At 37.1% G+C, this 21,179-nt stretch overlaps 1 protein-coding gene across 1 annotated transcript in view; it reads left to right on the top strand.

The window, feature by feature from the left end:
- LGR4 (leucine rich repeat containing G protein-coupled receptor 4) overlaps positions 1-21,179 on the top strand; it is a 122,829-nt gene that overhangs the window by 48,968 nt on the left and 52,682 nt on the right. The window contains exon 2 of the mRNA XM_012552533.3: positions 16,457-16,528. Within this exon, the coding sequence (XP_012407987.3) occupies positions 16,457-16,528 (72 nt within the window). The remainder of the gene's footprint in view (positions 1-16,456; positions 16,529-21,179) is intronic.

The raw sequence follows: 21,179 nt of genomic DNA, 5'->3' as shown, positions 1-21,179 counted from the left end.
ATCTCCACATGGAATTTCTCAAATACTTACAGCACGGTTGGGAGGTGGAATGCTAGTTTCTCCTTTGTTGTTGCATTAGATCCTGCTGTTCTATTTCAGGATATTTTATTTATCTGTTAAAAAAAAAAAAAGTATGGATTGTGGACTTCAGTTTTATTTCATTTGACCTACATAATTATCACAGAATCCATGAGAACCTTCCATGGCCTGCCGTATATATCTATATTGACCTCCATATGGTTAGACTAGACCTGTGATTTTATTGAGAAAGAAAACTTCTAGATGAGACAATTTTCTCTGCTGATGCAGGTCACCACCTTTTCAGTCTCTTGATTCCAGAGACTTTCCGCTTAAAGAACTGAGAAGCTAGGTAACTAGTATGTGTCAGAGACTGAATGGGCCTGGTTCCTCCTTGCTCTGGAGATAAGCTTTTTATCCAATAGCCTAGAATGTCTCTGTTGTCTATACATGTTCCCGCATACATCCATTCATACACGTATGCATGTGTGTGTGCCCAAAAAAGGGAGAAGCAGATTCCTAAGGTAATTTTAAATGGTTCAGCTTCGTGGAAAAATGAAGAGATGATGGGACTTAGGCCTCAGACTTTGGAAACACAACTTGACTTTAAAAGTCATTAATAGCAATACCTTGAAAAGGTATTAGACAAGAAAGGTCATTCTTGGAAGCAAATGCCCTTTTTCTTCATAAAATGAAGTATAGTTTTCTCCACTTTCTAGAAAAGAACATTTGTTTTCCTTTCTGTGGAAATGAAGGGGGGGAAAGACATTTCAGGAATGCCTGTGCTTCCAACATCAAAAGGAAATCAGAATTTTTTCCTCCACATATAGCCCTTCGGGTATATGAAGAGACAAGGCATTCCTTCCTCCTTCTTCCTCCCTCTCCCTCTCCCCTTTTTTCTCCAAATTCTGAGTGATTCCTTCTTAGGCCTTGTGCAGATGATCTCGAGGTTATCTGTGATGACCAGAACCAATCTGTGATGAATTCTACAAATCTGACGGGACAGAGAACAAAACTATCACCTTCTTCTAATGTAAAGTAATTCACATTAGGTTTTTTTGAAAGGAGTAGATACTGCCACATCCCTTTTGAACCAACAATCCACCGCATCTTCTTTTTCAGACCAACTGCTGTTCAACCAAGCTTTCATTTTATACTAAGAAATTGATTTTTGGTTGCATATCACCTTCTCATTGTTGGCCCCTTCCCCATCAAAATTATTAAATGAGCTTCAGCTTTGTATCTCGAATTTAGAAATGATTAAAGTTGCATTTTCACAACAATAATTATATAAAGAGTTGGATTTTCTCTGTTCTTCAGCAACTCCATTACAATGGAATTTACAGGGTGGGAGTTCAGAAAACTACTTAACTGTTTTTAGTCTGTTTTGCATTTTTTAAAAATCTAAAGTTACTTAAGAACTTGTTTCTCATTTTTCTGGGCATTCTGTTTACTTCAGAAAAGCAAGTTTTGGCTTAAGATCAGGAGCAACTGTGTCTGCTTGAGACACAAAATAATGGTAACCAAGGGATATTTATCCCAGCTAGCATGTATATTTAGTTAAAAGAAATCCAAAATTGGACAGCAGAGACATGGTTGTTGTTTTTTTTAATCTCTAGTTAAAATATGTAGGAATAAAAATAATTTTAAATGATAAAGGTAGCCTTATAATCTTGATAGGGATGAAAAATTATTGAATAAGTCTTACAAATTCACGGACTTAGAGAGTTCTTTGGGTCTAAGTGCACTTACATGTTTTGTCTGTGGTAAAATAAATAATGGTTCAGAAGCAGGATTTGCTCTCAAGTCTTTCTTGTTCCACATCCAACACCATTATGTCACATTGTCTTTGATTAGGATGTTATATCTATGCTGTGACCTAAACCAGTGATTTTCAAATTTATTGGTCTCAGTTCTCTGAACAGTTATTCTCCAGAGAACTTTTTTTTATGGATTTTGTCCGTCTACAGTATTGGGATAGCTAGGTAGTGCACTGAATAGAACAGTAGGCCTGGAGTCAAGAAGATCATCTTCCTGAGTTCAAATCTGGCCTCAGACACTTAGTAGGTATGTGTCCCTGGGCAAGTCACTTCACTTTGCCTCAGTTTCCTCATCTATAAAATGAGCTGTAGAAGGAAATGGCAAACCACTGCAGTATCTGTCAATAAAACTCCAAATGGGGTTATGAAGAGTCAGATACAACTGAATAACACAATTTACCATATTGGAAATTAAAATATCTCAGTGTGATTATGAAAATTGATTTCTTGTATCCCTTGAGAGGGTCTCTGTAAGAACAGTTTCCTTTCTGCTTGGTAGCTAGGATTATTCTATACACAGCTGACTGAAGGTTGATAGATTATCACTGAGAAGCTGTCAGCATGGGTTTTAAATTGGACTAGTAATGGAACATTTCCTATCTTTTTCTTGCCAAGTGTTAACTTACTTATAACTTACTGTGTCTTTCAGCCAATTTTATTTTTTCTTTAGATTAGTAGTCTTGGAACTTAGTCTTTCAAAAGTCCTCTTTGAAAAGAAAGATCCTCACTGAAAAAATTATCCCCATTCCACAGAGAAAGGATCTGGGGTTTCAGGGGCTCACTTGCCAGAAGACAGGGAATAAAACACAACAAAATACCTGGTTGAAGCTTGCTGGACGTTTGGTGAAATGCCCCACCACATAAATATTGAACGGAAGAAGACAGAGCTGAAGCAGGAGCTCCTCTGCCCTTAACTGTATTCTAATCAGGTGCCCATTTGGGATTCTCAATTTAAGACTGGTAGGAATCTTAGAAGTCTTCTTCTAGTCCAGCACATCTCAAAGTGTGGTCCAGATATCCCTGGGGATCCTCGATACCCTTTTGTGAGGTCCACAAGATCAAAAGTATTTTCATAAAAATGCCAAGACATTTTTATTTCAAATATTGATTGATGTAACCCACATAAAGAAAAGCCTTTTGAGAATCTCAGTAATTTTTAAGAATATAAAGGGATCTCTTGGCTTGTTACCCATTTTATAAATGAGGATTGAAATTCATTGACAGAAGAATTAAAATTTCCTGTCTAATATCCGAAGCAGAGGTTTGAGTGACTTTTCCAAAATTGCACAAGTATAAGTCAGTCAATAAGCATTAAGTACTGTCCTAAGTGCTGTGGCTACAAAGACAAAACTAAAAAGCAAATGGTCCTGTCCTCAAGGAGCTTATGTTCTATTGACAATAACTTGGATTTGGATCCAGAAAACTCGGGTCCAAATCCAGTTCCCTTTTTGTTACATTCAGTTAGTCTGTCAACATTTATTAAGCCTCAATAGGCCAGGCACTGTGTAAAGCTTTGATCCTTGTCTCTCTCCCAGATTGGAATTTTCTTGGCTGCCATATTGTAGATACCAATGTCTGTGTACAGCTGGTCTGGAACTGTTGTTTGATTACATCTGGCCCTGGAGAAAGACTCAAAGAGAGGAACAACTCTTGATCTATATCAATGTGTGTTTGCCTCAAACCCAGGGAATTCTAGATATTAGGGCCTGATTCTCATTTTCAGTGCTGGGGCCTCTGGTGCTTGTATAATTCAGTGACTTTTTTTAACCTGCCAAATGATATTAAAGATGTAATCAACAATATGGCTGCAGCAATATTATTTTATCTAATACAATTAGGGGGACTTTATTCAAGTACAGATAACATGGCCTAAATCTCTGTATAGTTAAAATTGAATAATTCCATGGCAGAGGGCCCAGCCTAGGAAAGGATTGAATGGAGCCCATGGTATTACATACCATTATCTATTGGCAAACAGGTTAAGCTTGCTCAGGGAGCATTTTACAGGATTTTTAAAAGGTGCTTTGTTGAAACACGATGTTCATCTTTACTCTGTAGACATTTTAGTTTTAGTGAAGTATGTGTAAGTGTGTGTGTGTGTGTGTGTGTGTGTGTGTGTGTTTGTCTTTAAAGCAAGCTGGAGAAAGGAGTTTTATCCATTGATGGAATTTTGGCAGTTTTAATTAAACCACAGTGGTCTTTCTGATTTGTGTTTTTCATTTCATTACTGTGGGTGTTTTAGATGGTGGCGGTTTTGTCTGATGAGTAGAGAATTGCTGTAGGTTTTCTGATCTCTCTGACCCATCGAAATGTATTGAGAATGATTTGGAAGCATCGGGTACTGAACACAATAGGATAAGTTGAGCGGACTGATGTGATTTGTGGAGAAAAACACTTTCCCAAGTCGTAAGAACTGAAACACATAATTGGTCTGGGCCTCTGCTGCCAGCTGTGTGAGGAACTCCCATTTTTCATAGGGAAATTCCCTCTACTGATGCAGATCTCTTTACTTCTTAGCTGCTTAGGGCACTTAAAGAGGATAAGTAACTGGTGCAGGCTTTCCCCTTCTTGGTTATCTGCAGTTTATCTTGTTTGTAAGGGGCTGTTTGCCTGTTGTTTTTGAGAGCAGGTTTTGTTTTTCTTTTTATTCTCAGTACTCAGTAGTATGTTGTCTGGTATATAATGGTTGTATGATAAATGTTTGTGGACTGCCACAGTGTGTTAGTGAGATAAGAATTGGACTCAGATGGATAGAGCATTGGTGGGATAAGAGAGCCTGAGTTCAAATCCAGCCTCAGATACTTGGCACTCACTGGCTGTGTGACCCTGGGCAAGTCACTAAACCCCAATTACCTTGGGGGAAAATAAAAGAATTGAACTCAGGTCTTCCTGACTCTAAGATTCACTATGCCAACCTGCCTCTTTAATTTTATATTTTAAGAAATCAGTTAAGTTTCACTTTATCTTATGTCCCGAGGCTTTATTCCACCAGAGAAAATGTTCATTGCTTCTTAATTTTTCAACTAAGATGATTGGGTTGGATGATGTATATGCAAAGTCCTAAAATTTATATAAAATATATAAAGTTCTAAAATTTCTTCTGTTTTTAGAGGACATTTTGTTTGTGTGTGTTCTGAGGCAATTGGGGTTAAGCGACTTGCCCAGGGTCATACAGCTAGGTAGTGTTAAATGTCTGAGGTCAAATTTGAATTCAGGTCCTCCTAACTTAAGGGCTGGTGCTCTATCCACTGCACCACCCAGCTGCCCCATAAGGACTTTAAAAAAAAAAACAAAAAACTTAGCAAATATCCTGTTGAAGTTCTGTGGCGAAGTCATTTATCTCTAACTTTTATCTAAAAAATGAGAGGTTAAGCTAAATGACCTCCAAGTTCCCTACTAGCTCTGACTTTCTATAATTTCAAGTTACTGGGAAAAGAAAGTGACCAGAGATCATAGATGACTACTATTATCTGGTTTCAATACGAGTCATTCTCTAGTCTAAGAAGTAGGTGAAAAGAGTATGTGTTTGAAGGGTCTGGCCTGAAGTTAGCTTTTTGCCCATCAGGTTCTAATGGCTTAAAATTTCACCAAAAACCAGTGTCAAACTTCTGATTCCAGAGTCTAGATCTAGAGATGGAAGAGATCCTTGAAGTCATGTAAGAAAACTCTTTTGTATTCCAGATGGTGAAATAAAGTCCCAGAAAGAGATATAATTGGCAGTATAACTCAAGTCCTTACTTGACCAGCATTGACCTGACCTGGAAATTAATTGTTCATGGTAGTTAAACACAGTATGTTGTAGAGGAAAAAACAGTGGACCTAAAGTTAAAAGCACTTTGGATTTGATTCCTGCCTTTTACAGCTGCTCTGTTTTATATGTGTATAAAATGTAACTTATAATTTAATTATTATCAATAAATTGGATGATGTGTAAAATATTGAATTTGAGTCACCATATATACATGCACACATACATTTTCATAAGCATAGCTACTTAGACATAAATAAGAATATGAGTTATTGAATAAATTATATTTATGTGATTTGAAAATAGTATTTATAGGATCATAGAGTTAGAAGAGAACTTTGAAGCCATCTAGTTCAACATTCTCATTTTACAGATGAGGAAACTGAGGCTGAGGGAAGTTATATGACTTGACTGAAGTCACACAAGTGTCTGTGTCACTTTTTAATCCATATCTATTTCATATTGTGTATGACTAACAAATCTGAAGCTTGTGATAATAGATTTGAAGGGGTTGTTGGTGGGGAAAACAAGCATTTGTATAGCACCTCCTATGTGCCAGGCCCTGCACAAAGCACATTTTCCAAATATCTCATTTGATTGAGTTAAGTTTAGCTCAATCCCTCCCAAATTGAGAGTTTTATTTTGTTGTTGTTGTTGGGAGTTTTGTTTTTCTAGTTGAAATTCTTAATACTGCTAGTAGTGAAGCCAAGTCTAAAACCCACCATCAGACACTGGGTAGAGTTCTTATCATGGGATCATTATCTCACCCACTCACTTTTTCCTCTGTCACTGCATGTTTCTAATGCTTCTATGAAGATAAAATCTTGTACTTTTTCTCTTTCTTTCTTTCTTTTTCTTTCTTTCTTTCTTTCTTCTTTCTCTTATTTTCTTACATGTTGGCTAATTGAAGTTTGAAATCTTGAGGAGAGCAAAGTTTAACCTTTCTTCTATCCTAGGTGTATGAATTCTCTTCTTGCTCTTGCTCTCACTTTCCAGACAAAAACAAACAAAAAACTGCTTCCTATGGAGAAGATTGTAAGATGTAATTTACTTTTTATGCTAGAAGAGAAGTTTCTCTTCTAGAAATAATAGCAACTGGAACATTACTGCTATTGTCATTGCTCAGATGTTTTGTGAAGGTGAACTGTTCAGTACACCATATGACATTACCTCAATCACTCTAAATGTCCAGAATACTAATTTCTGATTTTATGGCCAAATTTCTTATTTATAATAACCTTCGAACTCTCTTCCTGCAATTATCTACACTGTATTTTGGTTTATTACTAAATAATTCATTTCTGGTATTTACAACTCATTGGAAAAACAAACTAAAATGAGATAAGGTTTGAAAAAGTGAGAGTGCTATGGTATTGTAATAGAAATTAGAGAAGAATAATTCCATAGAGAGCCTAATGAGGAATTGAGTGATGGGCTACATGGTATACTAGTTGATAATTGCACCAATTCTTACCCCTATTTATTTGACATTAGGTTAATTCCTTCTTAGTCTGTCAGGGTTCTAAGGTAGTCAAAGGATATGGTCTGGTACTTTCTCATAAATTAGTAGAAATGCACAATAATTTAATTAGCTGAGTTCCCACCTTAATTTAAAAATAGGAAAACCTCTTTTTCCATAAACTTTCACTCATCTCTCAAATAGCACTGATGATATAATTTATTAACAGTGTAACAAACAATATAAAGTTAAGTATTTTAACAATGTATCAGCTGTAAGACATTTCAGTCCCATATATATATATATGACATAAGAAATTTTTTTATTTGTATTTTCAAATTCTGAATTATAAACACCAAATAAAAGAATCATTTTAATATATAGTAGAATAGAAAAGGCCTGAATCTCTTGTGTGCAGATTATTTTTCTTTTTAAAAATATATACATACTAAATTCATTAGGTAATTTTCAGAATGTCTTTGCTTAATTGTGATTCTTTCTGACCTTCCTTTTCTCTTCTACACACTTTTTAATAAAATGCTTCAATGACTTTTTTTCCCTTTTTTTTTTTTTTAGTTAGACTACTTCATTCCCTCTTTTCCCTATTCAGTCTTCCAAAATAGGAAAAAACAACAAAAACCCTTTGTAGCAAATATTTATACTCAAACAAAATAACTAACTTTAAGATGTGGTAATTTATGTTTTATTTTGTATCTTCTCTCAGGAAGTAGTAATTGCTTCATCATAGGACACCCCAACATGTGGTTGGTCATTGTATTGATTAGAGTTCTTAAGGCTTTCAAAGTTATTTTTTTTTCTTTACATTGTTGCTTTTTTTCTTTTTTTTTTTTTTGCATAAATTGTTTTCCTGCTTCTGCTCCCTTCTCTTTAGATCAGTTCACACAGGTCTTTTCAGCTTTAGTCAGTCACACTTTAGTTAATTACTACCAAACATGAACTGTAGCTATTGACCTCTCCATAGACACTAGAGAACCATCATCCCCTGTTCAATTCTCTGGTAATAGAAATTGGTGCCCTCAAGAATTCTTTGGATTATTTCTTCTTCAAAGAGTAAGAGTTACATTCAAAAATGTTTCTCCTATCTTTCTCAAAGGTGATAATTATTTAATTCATTCAGACTTTATAGAAAGAAGTTCCCCTAGTTCTTTCTGTACTTCATGGAGTCTCATAGTTAAATTTTTACTCTCTCTAGATGATCTTAAACTGTCTCCAAGATTCTCTTCTTTCCCTCTCTTAACATATTAAATATCCAAAGTCTCTTACTGTTACTGATGTCATTCTCATTCTTCTCATTTTATAACTAATGGGATTCATGGGACAAAGTATCATCTACTTATTGTTCCTTTTGTGTTTAGTGAGGTATTGCATAGTTGGATAAAATGATCATGCATTGTATTTGAATAAAAGAATTGGGATGCCAGCTGAAAGCATTCTTGGAATAACTCCAATTGCATATAGGATGATGTGAATGATATGTTCTTCCCATATGGTTTTTATTTATTCTGCTAGGTTCTCTGTGTTTTGAGAACTTTTCATTCCATATAATTGGAAAGTTATGAGTCTTTATTGTGGCAGCATCTATTAAAAATATGGTTCTTATATTTTTATGGGCCAGTGTTATGTCTGCACCATTATGAGCAATGGCTTTAACTATGATGATGCTCTGGATACAGTAGAGTTTATTTCTTAATTCTCAGGGATATTTTGATATTTATATTTGTGATTTGGAAATTTATCATCTGTTAGTTTCTGGAGGATAGCAAGCTTCTTGAGTAAAACTCTATAGTCATTTCACAGGGTCATATGTTTAAAGAAAAGGGACCTCCATGGCTATTGAGTCAACCACTCTATTTTACAGATGAAGCACTGAGACTGAGTGGTTAAATGACTTGCCTATGACCACCACAGACCAGACATCTAATGTCTGAAGATAGAATTTGCTACCAGGTCTTCCCAACTTCAAATTCAGCATTCTTTCCATTCTGTCATGATCGCCTCTGGACTCTTCTATCTTTCTAGGCTAAATAGTAGAAGCTAAATTTTTGAAAACCTGTAATGAAGTTATGTTACATAGTTTGTATTATTTCCTTGTAAAATTTGTTTCCCTCATTAATTCTAGATTCATTAAAGATGTCGTTCAGTGGTTTTTCCAGTTGTACCCAACTCTGTGTGACTCCATTTGGGGTTTTCTTGGCAGTGATACTAGACTGGTTTGCTAGATCCTTCTCTTCCTCTTTTTACAGTTGAGGAAACTGAGGCAAACAGGATGAAGTGACTTGCATAGCTAGTAAGTGTCTGAGGCCAAATTTGAACTCATGAAGATGAGTCTTCCTGATTTGAGGCTCAGTGCGCTATCTACTGTGCCACCTAATTGCATCCATTAAAGATGACTCTTCTGTTATTTCTGATATCGGTGAATGATTTGGTCTTATATCACTCTAATAAGCCCAGTTATTAATGTAAACATATCTCTATGGCAGTTATTCATTGTTAGTTTCTTGCTGACAAATGTTGATATGTTGCTTGAGTTCATGTGAATGGTGATGATAAGGATTGAGAAGTAACATGGTGATCTAGTCATATGAAAAGATGCTCCAAGTCATTATTAATCAGAGAAATGCAAATTAAGACAACTCTAAGATACCACTACACACCTGTCAGATTGGCTAAGATGACAGGAAAAAATAATGATGATTGTTGGAGGGGATGCGGGAAAACTGGGACATTGATGCATTGTTGGTGGAGTTGTGAACGAATCCAACCATTTTGGAGAGTAGTTTGGAACTATGCTCAAGGAGTTATCAAACTGTGCATACCCTTTGATCCAGCAGTGTTACTACTGGGATTATATCTCAAAGAGATTATAAAGAAGGGAAAGGGACCTGTATGTGCACGAATGTTTGTGGCAGCCCTTTTTGTAGTGGCTAGAAACTGGAAACTGAATGGATGTCCATCAGTTGGAGAATGGCTGAATAAATTGTGGTATATGAAAATTATGGAATATTACTGTTCTGTAAGAAATGACCAACAGGATGATTTCAGAAAGGCCTGGAGAGACTTACATGAACTGATGCTGAGTGAAATGAGCAGGACCAGGAGATCATTATATACTTCAACAACAATACTAGATGATGACCAGTTCTGATGGATCAGGCCATCCTCAGCAACGAGATCAACCAAATCATTTCTAATGGAGCAGTAATGAACTGAACTAGCTATACCCAGAAAAAGAACTCTGGGAGATGACTAAAAACCATTACATTGAATTCCCAATCCCTATATTTATGCACACCTGCATTTTTGACTTCCTTCACAAGCTAATTGTACAATAATTCAGAGTTTGATTCTTTTTGTACAGCAAAATAATATTTTGGTCATGTATACTTATTGTGTATCTAAGTTATATTTTAATATATTTAACATCTACTGGTCATCCTGCCATTTAGGGGAGGGGGTGGGGGGGGTAAGAGGTGAAAAATTGGAACAAGAGGTTTGGCAATTGTTAATGCTGTAAAGTTACCCATGTATATATCCTGTAAATAAAAGGCTATTAAATAAAAAAAAAAAAAAAAGAGAAGTAACATGGTGATTTTGAAACTAGGATGACACCAGTGGCACATATTGGCCATGTAACCACGTGCAGCTTGGTCTCAGTGTCCCCAGTAGCCGTCTGAAATTGTAAGATGCCTGCGGTGATAGGAGTTTCCTTACCAATAACTCAGTGCACTAATAAAGTCACAGACGAAAGAAATAATTGTTGTTATTTTTATTATCATACTTATTCATTTGGAGTGCTGAGAAATTGGAGTGATATCCATTCCATCTGTTGACTATTTGGCCCTTTCTGTTTAAGTAATTAATGAGTAACTTTTCCAGTAATTTCATGAGATTATTGTCTAAAATAGATATATCTTGCTTAGGAGAAATTCTCTTTGAGGAGGGCAGTGTTTTTGAAAATAATATAAATAATGAATTATGATTTCTAAGCTTTCAATGAAATCTGGTACTCAAAATAAGAAGAATTTACAGATAGAATATGACTAAACATGTCAATAGTAACTAATGGTCTTACACTACACTTTTTTTAAATTAAAGCTTTTTATTTACAAAGCATATGCATCGGTAATTTTTCCAACATTGACCCTTGCAAAACCTTTTGTTTCAAAATTTCCCCTCCTTCTGCCCATCCTCTCCCCTAACTGTCAGGTAGTCCAATACATGTTAAATATGTTGAAATACATGTTAAATCCAATATATGTATACATATTTATACAATTATCTTGCTGCACAAGAAAAATCAGATCAAGAAAGAAGAAAAAGAAAAACTGAAAAAGAAAACAAAATGCAAAGAGTGAGAATGTTATGTTGTGGTCCACACTCTGTTCCCATGGTTCTCTCTCTGGGTATAGTATAGATGGCTCTTTTCATCACTGAACAAGTGAAACTGGTTTGAATCATCTCAATGTTGAAGAGAGCCATGTCCATCAGAATTGGTCATTATATAATGTTGATAATTGTCTTGTAAAATGATCTGGTTCTGCTCATTTCACTTAGCATCAGTTCATGTAAGTGTCTCTAGGCCTCTCTGAAACCATCCTGCTGATCGTTTCTTACAAAACAATAATATTCCATAACATTCACAGACCATAACTTATGTAGCCATTCTCTAATTGATGGGCATCCACTCAGTTTACAATTTCTGGCCACTACAAAAAGGGCTGCCACAAACATTTCTGCACATGTGGATCCCTTTCCCTCCTTTTTAAGATCTCTTTGGGATATAATCTCAGTAGTAACATTGCTGGATTAAAGGTTATGCACAGTTTTATAGCCCTTTGGGCATAGTTTCAAACTGCTCTCCAGAATGGCTGGATCTGTTCACAGTTCCACCAACAATGTATCAGTGTCCCAGTTTTCCTACATCTGCTCCAACATTTGTAATTATTTTTTCCTGTCATCTTAGCCAGTCTGACAAGTGTGATACTACACATTTTGTGAAATAACATAAACAAGATCTCTCACATGAGATTGTCCCATTAAAGAGAATAGTTTAAAGCAAGGGAAATATGTACCTTGGGAAAGAGACCCAATTTAAAGGGTCAGTCACTGAATACACAAAACAGAATTTCCTAGTCTGTGGAGCAAGACCAAAAGTGACAAAAAGTCTAGTATAACTATTTAAATCTTGTTAATAGTATTTTCTTTCCTTTACAAACTTTGGTTTTTATCAAAAGAAATTCTTCCTTTAAATATGGCTTTGTGATATGCAAAATTATGAGGTACAGTAAACAGTAAAACAAACAAATATTTTATTGGAACTAAAACCTTGGTCCAGGGTAGTAGACTTTTTATAAAAGAGGGAAAAAAAAAAACCCAGGGCATTTATTAAGCTAATTCTATTATTCAGGTACCATGCTAAACATTAAGGATAAAAATAAAAACAAATATGATAGTCTCTGCTGTCAAGGAGTTTACATTTAAATGGGAGAATAATAGTAATAATGATGAAATACTTATATAGTGCTTATTATATGCTAGGCACTGTGCTAAGCTCTTTACAACAAACGACTCTGAGAAGTAGATATGCTATTATTATTTCCATTTTACATATGAGAAAATTGGGCCAAATTGAGGTTTAAGGGACTTGTCCAGGGTCACAAAGCTAGTGTCTTGAAGATCAATTTGAACTCTTTCCAGCTCTAGGCCTGGATATTCTTTCTATGGCACTATCTACCAACTACATAGAGAAGACAATACATAAAAGAAAATGCCAGATTTGGAGCCAGGAACCACCTGAGTTTAGATTTCTCCCTAGATACTTATTAGTTTCCTGACTCTGGAGAAGTCACTTAATTTCTCTGTGCTGCAGTTTCTGTAAAAGTTGTTAGTGGTGATGGTAATAGCACCTACCTACCAGGGTGGTTGTGAACAACAGATGAGATAATATGATTGTTATTCTTGTAACTGGTAGGGAATCTTATTTCTCGACTCACTATTTGGGTCACTTTTTAGTGGATGATCACTTTTGTGAAATGGAGGCATGCTTGGAGTCCCCTGACGTGTTCCAGTGCATCATCTGCTGTCTATTTGAACTGATTGAAGCATGTTTATAAATGAAAAACTCATTTTTAGGTGTTGACATAGTTGCCAAATATAATGTTGGGAGCCAATGATTAAAAAGATGATTCTTGAATAAGCCCTGGAGGATAATAATTTGTACGTGTTTTAAGAGGCCAGGCAGTGAAAGAAAAGAGGACTGCTTTTAGCCATGAGGGACTTGGGATTAATTTTTGGGAAAGTCACTTATATTTTCCCTGCCTCTGTTTTCTCATTTGTGAAATGAGAAGTTGATTCGATGACCTGTAGCCTTAAGCTTGCTCAAATGGTTGAATTTTTCCAATGCTTTTAGGAATCTTTTTATCATAGGATCTGCTTCCAAGAGAAGTGACATACTTCTTAAGGAATTTATAGGTGCTTGGGCGTCCCATTTACAGAAGCTACTTCCAATTCTCTCTTTTTCAGTGGCAAATGCTGCCTTTGTCCTCAAGGCCGACTGATTATAAGTTGGAGGGACTTCTTGACTTTGACTTAACCTGGTGGTTCTGATATAAATACCTTGATCAAGCTCGAATCCCCCCACCCCACTTTCATGTGGCTGCTGCTACAAGAGATATAGGGTGGTTAGGGAAAAGTTCAAATGAAAGGACTCCTGGAGAAGCCCCGTGATGCTTTCCTGACTCCAGTGGTATTTTAGAAGTCCCAGACTTTGTTATTGAAGATGTAATCCCCTCCCTCAAGGTTAAAGCACTCTGTTTTGGTGAGGAAAAAATGACTTGTGACTCTGACAGTAGACCTGCTTGACAGAATAATTTAATCTTAGAACTCATCATTGTATCTGAGTGTCCACTTTCTGTACTGTCCGGAAAAAGGCAGAAAGAAGATGACCTCTTAAAGCCCCTTTATGAGCCAAAGAGGTATTTTTCTTCCCTTACAAATCTTGTTCAGCTTTGGGAGTAGGGAAAGGTGGAAAGACATGAAAACAAATTTAATTCTGATTCAGTCAATAATATTTATTAGGTACCTACTATGTGCCAGGTACTGTGCTGATCACTAGAGACACAAAGAAAGGCAAAAAAAAAAAAAAAAAAAATCTCCCTGCCCCCAAGGAGCTCAAAATTTAATGGGAGAGACCACATGCAAACAAGTATATACAAGTAGCCTCTGTACAAGATAAATAGGAAATAATTAACAGAAGAAGGCACTGGAGGCATTGGGAAAGGCTTCCTGGAGAAACTGGGATTCTGGCTGTGACTTGAAGGAAGCCAGAGAAGCCAAGAGGAAGGCTCAGAGCTTAGAGGTGGAGGTCTTCTGGGGGTACCAGCCAGGAGGCCAGAGGCATTGGATCGCAGCAGTGTAATGTGTAAGAAGGGTGGAAAGACAGAGAAAAATAAGGAAGAGTTTAGTTTTGAATGTTAAATAGAGGACTTTGTATTTGGTCCTGCTAATGACAGGGAACCACTGGATTTTATTTGGGGGGCTGGGGTGGAGAGGGTATAACATGGCTGGACAATCCCTTTGAGTGACTAGAATGGAGGATGAACTGGAGTGGGAGGGGGTAGGGGAACCCTTGTGGCAGATGGACCACCCAGCAGCCTGATACAGTAGTCTAAGGAGGAGGAGATGAAGGCCTGTGTCAAGAGGGAGTAACAGAGGTGACATTCTGAAAGTGTGGCAGTGAGGAAAGGGTTAATAAACTATTGAGTGGCTCTTTGAAACTGGGACTCTGGAGTTGCATGTGAGTGGGTTTGTCCCTTTCCGCCTTCGCTACAGAGAACTTGAACTGGCCTGCATGCCAGTCATGTGTGCACTTGTTACCTGCCTGCATCTGTTAAGGCGAGGACAAAATCTACTTTAAACTTTTACCTGGAGGACTAAGAGGTTTTGTAGAAAATACGACTGTGTTAGAGCTGGGAGGACATGTTTTGGATTTTTTTTTTTTGGTCAGTTGCTCCAGAAGCTTCCCTTACCTGCAGGCTGAGATTTTATGAAGTCCTTTTGAATCCATAGATTTTTAACAGATGTTCAAACAGATGGGTGTGTGGGGAGACCGACCTAAGAGTTAGTTGTGGGTAGTCTCATCAGGATTACATAGGACTGATTGTTGGTGTTCAGTTGTGTGACTCTGGGTGACCTTGTGGATGCCAGTGCTGTCTGTGGGGTGTTTTTGGCAAAGATAGTGGAGTGGTTTGCTATTTCCTTCTCCAGTGGATTAAGGCAAACAGAGGTTAAAAGGGGCCCACAGCTAGCGTCTAAGGCCAGATTTGAATTCCATTCTTCCTGAGACTAAACTCACTGAACCATCCGGTCATCCACCAAGGAGATGCTTACCTTCAATAGCCTCCAGACTCACCAAAATCTAGGCAGAGGAAATCCTGTTCGAAGTAAACTTTTTTTTTTTTTAAACTAGGAAAAGTTCACCTTGATTTGTATTTTTAGATAATTTGCTTCTGAAATATTCTAACAGTCCCCATTCAGCTACGATTGGCATAATGTATATAGAGTTGGGTTGCCCTGGGTTTGAGTTTTATTTTTGACATTAAGTATTCATGTAACCACAGACAAGTCATTGGGAGATTTTCCCCCAATCTTTATTTTCTCATTTCTTGTCACAGTCCCTGATCTATATGGGAGCTTATAAATACTTGCTTACTTTATTTGATTGACCACAGACACTGAGCAATAGTAATTGTTATATATGTATTAGCTCTTTTGAGCTAATACATATATTAAGCACATTATAATTTTTGAACCACTATGCAAATGTTAATAGTAGTTATCATTATGATTGCTTTTGAAAATGCTTTATGTACTAGATTTCACCCAGATGCTTGCAAAATTTATTTTAAAAGTGTTCAAGTGTTATGACATTTTACTGATGAGAAAACTTCAGATGGAAAAAATGGTTTCTCTGTGGTCACCCAGAGCCACAGAGGGGCTCTCCATTCCAATCCTCACGGATGATCAGGGTTGGAATATATGAATGATCTTCCTACCATTCTGTACTTGCTAAGCGGTCATACAGTTAGTTAAATCTAGCATAAACTCATTGAAGGCAGGAACTGTTTTTCTCTTAGAATTCCTACCATCTAGCTCTGGGTCCAGCATATTGTGGGTGCCTAATAAGGTGCTCACTGAATTGAATTCAATGATTTCTAAAACAGGATGTCAACTCAAGCCCTCTGACTCCAGTTCCAGTTTATTATCACACCAAAGCTGCCTCAGTGTTTTCATGTCACCTTAGCACACACTTATGAAATCAATATAATGCTGTAAATGTAATGTTAAATAGTTAATCGTCACCTAAACTATATTTTATTTTTTCCTTCTCAGAGACATCAGTATGAATAATATCACTCAGTTACCAGAAGATGCCTTTAAGAACTTTCCTTTTCTGGAAGAATTGTAAGTATCCCTCAAAGATTTCTTTTTTCTTTTTGTGGGAAGCTTTCAGGACAGAGACTGACTAATACAAACAGATCAGGAGACAAGTAAATAGCCAAGTTTCAAGCCCAGTAAGAGGGAAAAATTCATGCTCTTCCAAAAGATGAAACCAACAGACCATGGATTTTAAGCCGTGTCACTGCCCGAGTTATTTTTGAAAGCCCGGACTTGAAAAATGCTACTTATGTGGACCTTTTTTGCCGTAATTATTTTAACCACGGATATAGTGATGCCCCAAGTTAATTACAGCGTTATCCAGAGATGTTTAGGGAGCTGGTAATTACCATTGTTTCCAAAGGGGTTACTCTACAGCTCCATGCAGCTTCTAGAAGGGGTGCGTTTCACAATCTCCCATGCCACAGACTTGGTCCCTCGCTCTGGATGGCAGCCATTGGAGGCACCATTGGAAGGAAAATGGAGTGTTCCCTGCCCAGGGTGCCTTTTTGTCATAGAAGGATATTGTATTGGCTGATACAGTGCTCTGAGCATCTTGGTTCTGCACAGGTTCTCTTCAATTTGCCTGTGGGCCTGATATCAACTTCCCACACCTCTGACTGTTAAAGTTGGCTAGGGAGCATGTATGGGGAGTGGGCAGACAGGGTGCAGGAACATGGAAGGAAGAGGGGCACCGAGGCTGAGGAGGGAAGTGGGCCAGGATTAGATCCTGTCAAGAAGTGACTGACAGTCAGTGAAACATGTGAGACAGACAGGTGATTAATTTTGGGAAGGGGATGGGACAGTGAAAGAGAGTGTGTATGTTGTGAAGGGGAAGCTATAGGTTATTGTTACTCAGTTGGGTCTAACCCTTTGTGACCTCATTTAGGTTTTTTTTTTTGGCAGAGATACTGGAGTAGTTTGCCATTTCTTTCTATAGTTCATGAGGAAACTGAGGCCAAAAAAACAACCAAAAGTTGGAATAAAACAATATTAAACCCCAGGGAAAATTGCTGATTTGTATTTTGCCTCCTACAAGTAAAGTTTTTAAGAAGTCCTAATTAAACTCAATTTTAACTTTAAAAAAATCTAAGGTAATTTGTGTTGTGCAATATGTGGAGGAGGTAGGAAAGTGACATTTTGCTGTTGAGAAACCTCAATGTCAGAACCCTGAGGGACCTACCTTCATGTTAGAGTGTGTCCCTGCTAGCCCTTACCCTATGGGGGGAATCTTTCATTCCAACTGAATTGAGAGCTTCCTACCAAACTTAAACCCCTGTTTGCTAAAATAGGACCTTGACTGCAGTGTTCATAGGTGCCCTGTTCTGAGACCCTATTATCGAATCCTATAATATAGGCTATAACTTAATGGAGTTAAAATTTATATTAATGCTGCTGAGGGTTCTCTCTCTTCTCTGTCCCTCTTTCCCCATTCCCTCCCCTTCTCTCTTTCTCTATCTCTGTCTCTCTCACTCTTCTTCTCTTCCTTTTCTTCCCCTCTCCTCTCCATTCCTCCCCTCATTTCTCTCTCATTTATATCTGTTACCAGTAAAAACTTTATTCTCTCACAGTTAAAAATAGAATAGTTTAAAAAAAAAAGCTTAAATCTATTTCTCACATTTCACATGCAGGTTTTAGACCCTAAACCATCCACTCTTTGTGTCCACAAAGTAGGATTATCCTCTTTTTACAGAGGCAATTAAGTGATAAAAACATAACTGAGGACGTGATCGAACATTGTATAACTAGGATAAGCTGTGGGGTGTGTTACAGCACCAAGGTGTGAGATGGAGAAACTCTCCTGGCCTTGAACATGGGTACTGTGTAAGAACCACCTTCCATGATATATTTGATTGCAGATTATTCTCTGAGGGTGTTAGGGAGTGAGGCAGTAGCTGGGGAGTCAGACCTGGTTAATCTTGGCTTTATAGAATTGTACATCTTGGATTTCTTCAAAATCTCAAATTACCTCAGCCTAATTAGTTTTGCCAAGTGGACCTTTTTTTAATTGGAACCAAATTGAATTTGCCCAGTAATCCAATGCAGGTGGTTCATGTTTTCCCTTTATTTTGTCCTTCTTTACAGTTAGGAGACTGTCAGAATTAACTGATCTTTTTGTTTTTTTTCAAATACTGATTTTAAAAGAAAGAGTGAGTCGATATTTATTCTAAAAAATACTTGGAAGCATTTTTTTCTCTTAAATTTTTTTCTATAGCTTTTTATTTACACGTTATATGCATGGGTAATTTTTCAGCATTGACAGTTGCCGATGCTTTTGTTCCAATTTTTCCCCTCCTTCCCCCCCATCCTCTCCCCCTGATGGCAGGTTGACCAATACATGTTAAGTATGTTAAAGTATAAATTAAATACAACATAAACATACATGTCCTAACAGTTATTTTGCTGTACAAAAAGAATCGGACTTTGAAATAGTGTACTATTAGCATGTGAAGGAAATCAAAAATGAAGGCGGACAAAAATAGAGGGATTGGGAGTTTTATATAATGGTTCATAGTCACATCCCAGAATTCTTTTGCTGGGTGTAGCTGGTTCCGTTTATTACTGCTCTATTGGACCTGATTTGGTTCATCTCATTGCTGAAGATGGCCAGGTCGATCAGAATTGATCATCATATAGTATTGTTGTTGAAGTATATAATGATCTCCTGGTCCTGCTCATTTCACTCAGCATCAGTTCATGTAAGTCTCTCGAGGTCTTTCTGAAATCATCCTGCTGGTCATTTCTTACCGAACAATAATATTACTTGGAAGCATTTTTTAAAAATACTCTCAGAATATATTATTTTGAGATTTTTTTCCTGACTTGGTTTTGCTTGTATAGATGATTGCTGGCAAAGAAAGCTAGGTAGCTAATGGATAGAAGTCCAGTCTTAGAGTCAGAAAGCCCTGAGTTCAGTTCCAGCTTCAGATGCTAACTGTGTAACCTTGGACAAGTCACTTAACCCTGTTTGTCTCAGTTTCCTCATCTATAAAGTGAATTGGAGAGGGAAATAAAAAACCACTATATCTTGGCCAAAAAAACCCCCCTCAAAATGGGGTCACAAAGAGTGTATTATTATCATAAGATAGTAGGTTTTAAGCAGGAATGGAATTTTGGGGTCCAACCCCTTTCCTTGTTTTCTAGAAGAGAAATGTGATGGCCAGAGTGGTTACTAGATTCTCCCGAGGTCATGAAGATATATTAAATGGCAAAAAATTCAGTTAAGTGTCTGGACTGGAGTTAGGTGTTCTTTCCACCACCACCAAGACAATAGAAAACATTTTTTTTTTCAGATTGAGGTATCTATTTTTTGAAAAATACTTCCTATATGTATTTCCTGAGATTACCCCAAAAAAGTACTTTTTGTTTTCCTGGAAATTTATGCTTTATTTTGCTATTCCCTCATGGATGTCTGTGTGACCATTGCAGTATTTATAAATGGCACAAATGTTCTCTATCTCTTGGTAACCAGAAATCATCTGGAAATCATTTGGTGGAAGTAACTGTGAAACTGAAATGGGCAGAGTGGGAATGGGGAAAGAAAAACCCGCTAAGGGTTTGGCTGCCACAACTGACTGGGTGCCCTCCCTCCCTTCACAATGGGAAAGAGTTGAACTAGAGCCCTGAATCTGATATGCCAGCTGAGTACGCTTGAAATGTGTGGTTAAGGTAATTTCCCAACCACACCTATGAAGTATTTACAAATGATTTCCAAATAACCCTAAACCAGGGTGCCATGTAATGGGGCCTGCTGCAGGAGAAACCCCACTTCCGGATCTTTTCCATGACCCTAACCTGGAATATTGATGCTGCCAGTTGATTTTGGCTATTCCTGGAGATATCAACATATCAGACTCATTGATTGGTCTGATCTTGTGCGTTACAATATTTAGCAAGTGTTAAGAGTTTTCATGTTCCTCTCTTTAAAAAAAACCTGGTATTCTTTTCCCTAGCACCACTATTATTTTCTGATAATTACAAGAACCATTTATATATTTTAATGTTTACAAAATGCTTTACATGTGTGAGTTAATTCACTTGATCTTCACAATTTCCCAATATCTTCTCTCCTCCCCCCATCCCACCTCACCCCCCAAAATGGAACCTTAGCTTGTAACAAAAAAGTAGCCAAGGAAGACAAATGGATATGTGGCCCATGTTTCAGATCTGACTCGTTCAGCACTTGGTCTGCCACCTCGGCAAACAGGGAGGCTTGTGTCACTACCAGTCTTTGGAAATCATTGGTTTCCACTTTTTTCTCCCAATTTTATTCATTCCTTTGGTTTTTGTATCAAAGTTTATTCCATTTGTGAACTTCACTAAAGTGAGCACTTCTGTCACCATAATAGAACAGAGATAATTGTACATGAGACTGTGAGTCTCTAGCTTGCTGATCTTAAGTAAATTATGAATTTGGTTTGTAACATTCAAAGCCTGTGATTCTTTCTGGCCTTCCACTGTTCTCTTAGTTATATTCACTGGGGTCAAATGTTAAAGATCCTTGTCCTCCCCCCTAATCTCTTATAGGTCAATATTTTGAACCTCATGAACAAGCATTATATTTTGAACACCCCTGAAAAATATAGGAAATGGGCATTTAATGTTTGTTGAGTATGTGATTGAAAGGACCATATAAAACACTTGTATAAGTTGCTAACATAAGCCATAACAATAATTT

Source organism: Sarcophilus harrisii, chromosome 6, assembly GCF_902635505.1.
Source record: "Sarcophilus harrisii chromosome 6, mSarHar1.11, whole genome shotgun sequence".
In the NCBI taxonomy this organism is placed as follows: Eukaryota; Metazoa; Chordata; class Mammalia; order Dasyuromorphia; family Dasyuridae; genus Sarcophilus; species Sarcophilus harrisii.
The sequence above is the reverse complement of the archived record's forward strand: the minus strand, read 5'-3'. Positions and strand labels throughout refer to the sequence as shown.